This window comes from Ranitomeya imitator, chromosome 4 (genome assembly GCF_032444005.1).
Source record: "Ranitomeya imitator isolate aRanImi1 chromosome 4, aRanImi1.pri, whole genome shotgun sequence".
In the NCBI taxonomy this organism is placed as follows: Eukaryota; Metazoa; Chordata; class Amphibia; order Anura; family Dendrobatidae; genus Ranitomeya; species Ranitomeya imitator.
Window position 1 is genome coordinate 34845931 of NC_091285.1, and position 2644 is coordinate 34848574.

At 26.7% G+C, this 2644-nt stretch overlaps 1 protein-coding gene across 1 annotated transcript in view; it reads left to right on the forward strand.

Annotated features, from left to right (window-relative positions):
• The window catches only part of HAND1 (heart and neural crest derivatives expressed 1), a 5285-nt gene extending 3923 nt beyond the window's left edge, over window positions 1-1362 (forward strand). Inside the window, exon 2 of the mRNA XM_069761954.1 lies at window positions 212-1362. Within this exon, the coding sequence (XP_069618055.1) occupies window positions 212-313 (102 nt within the window). The 3' untranslated portion in view covers window positions 314-1362. The remainder of the gene's footprint in view (window positions 1-211) is intronic.
• Window positions 1363-2644: the final 1282 nt, after the last annotated feature.

The following is a 2644-nucleotide window of genomic DNA, read 5'->3' on the forward strand; positions in this document are numbered from 1 at the left end:
TATAAAATACAGCCCAATTATTAATTTTGTATTGTATTTTATTTTGTATTTATGACTTGAGGACATTTCAAACAATATTTTAATATTATTTTATTTAATATAATTTATTCTTTTTATGTAAATATTTATATTCTACATTAATTGGTATTGATTCAATTTAACATAAATATTTATGTTCTAAAATTAATTGGTATTTTCTTCTCTTTTGCAGCAAAGTGAAGGAGTTTGGAGTGCTGCACCCCAAGGAGAGAAGAAAATAAAGGGAAGGACGGGGTGGCCACAACAGGTCTGGGCCTTAGAATTAAACCCATAGGAAATCCACTAGAAGGATCCTGAATGCACTGTAACTGTGTCCTACAAATCAGAAATGAAAAGGAATATATGTGATGAGCACTCTTCTTCAGGCTGGGTAGTTAAAGAACAGTCATCTGTATTTATGTGCAATTAATGAAGTATATATATATATATTGTGGACAATAAAAGGACTGTAAAGGATTTTCTGAAGACGGGATTGTGCACAAATGATTGCCATGTGTTTTCGTGAGAAGACTGAAAAGTATAAACTGCCCTCGACAGATTAAGACTAAAGGGGCTAGAAAATGTATATAAAATCTATATATAAAGCTGGACCATTAGAGATGTGCTAAATTGACTCAGGGATTTTTTTTTACTTTTCTTTTTAATTCTTAATTTATTTTTTATTTTTTTATTTTTTTTGTCAATGCAAAACAGGCTCTTTTTTACCCCATCATTTTTCATTTAGCAACACATCCTCAAATGTTTGCATTTAATTTTACAGCACAAAAAAGTGTCACACTGAAAAGAATTAAAACACAATGGAATTTTTTAAATAAATAAATCACAAACAATGCGTTCATAAAAAAAAAACAACCTGCGATTATTTTTATTTTCTTTGTGATTATACAATATACAATTTTTATTAATTTATATTTGCAGACAAAATACATTTTTTTAATGTCCGCATTTTTAAAAAAAATAATATTTTATACTCCCATCGCTCTCCAAATCTTTAGAAGTTAACATGCTGTTTGCGCCACAGGGGCATAAAACGATCTGTAAATTAAGAACAGAGTTTTGATCATTTTTAGGTGCGCTGATTTCCTGTGGTGGCGGCGGCCGAGCTTTTCCATACATTTTTCTCTGCCTGGATGTTTGTAATAAGTAAACTCTTCTTTTTTTTATCTTTTTTTTTGTACATAATAAAAAAAAAATATTTTTCAGTGCCTTTAACTACCTATGTGTGTGACCTGACTGTAAAATATGTGTACTACCTCATGTTTGCATCACTCACTAGAAAAAATGTTTATGTTGGTCATAACATAAAACAGAGAAAAAATATCACTCAGTTTCACTTTCTGGCTTTTTTTTTTCTTTTAAGATTACTTTAGATTTAGACTTAAAATATTTTTTTTTATTTGAAAGAAATTTGGGGTAAAAAATATGGCAGTAAAAAAAAACAAGGATGGCCCTAATAATTATTATTTATGTAAAACTATCAAGACTATCTATCTATAATCTAGTTCTCAATGATCTATTTATCTATCATCATTTCTCACTCATGTATCTATGTACTTTTCTCATATCTACAAATCTATCATCATATCTATCATTTATCATCTATTATCTATCATCTATTATCTATCTATCAATTATGTATCACTACCTATCTATCATCTATCTATTATCATCTATCTATCATCTATCTATCTAACATCTAGCTATTATCTATCTATTATCTATCTATCTATTATCTATCTATCTATTATCTATCTATCTATCATCTATCTATCTATTATCTATCTATTATCTATCTATTATCTATCTATCATCTATCTATCTATCTATCTATCTATCTATCTATCTATCTATCTATCATCTATCTATCAATCTATCTATTAGTTATCTATCTATCTATTATCTATCTATCTATCTATCTATCTATCTATTATCTATCTATCTATCATCTATCTATCATCTATCTATTATCTATCTATCTATTAGTTATCTATCTATCTATATATCTAGTATCTATCTATCAGCTATCTATCGATCAGCTATCTATCTAGCTATTAGTTATCTATCTATCTATTAGTTATCTATCTATCTATCTATCTATCATCTATCTATTATCTATCTATCTATCTATCTATTATCTATCTATCTATTAGTTATCTATCTATCTATATATCTAGTATCTATCTATCAGCTATCTATCTATCAGCTATCTATCTAGCTATTAGTTATCTATCTATCTATTAGTTATCTATCTATCTATCATCTATCTATTATCTATCTATTATCTATCTATCTATTATCTATCTATTTATCTATTAGTTATCTATCTATCTATATATCTAGTATCTATCTATCAGCTATCTATCTAGCTATTAGTTATCTATCTATCTATTAGTTATCTATCTATCTATCATCTATCTATTATCTATCTATTATCTATCTATTATCTATCTATCTATCTATCTATCATCTAGCTATTATCTATCTATCTATTATCTATCTAACTATTATCTATCTATCTATCTATTTATCATCTATCATTTTTCTATTATCTATCTATCTATCATCTATTATTTTTCTATTATCTATCTATCTATTATCTAGCTAT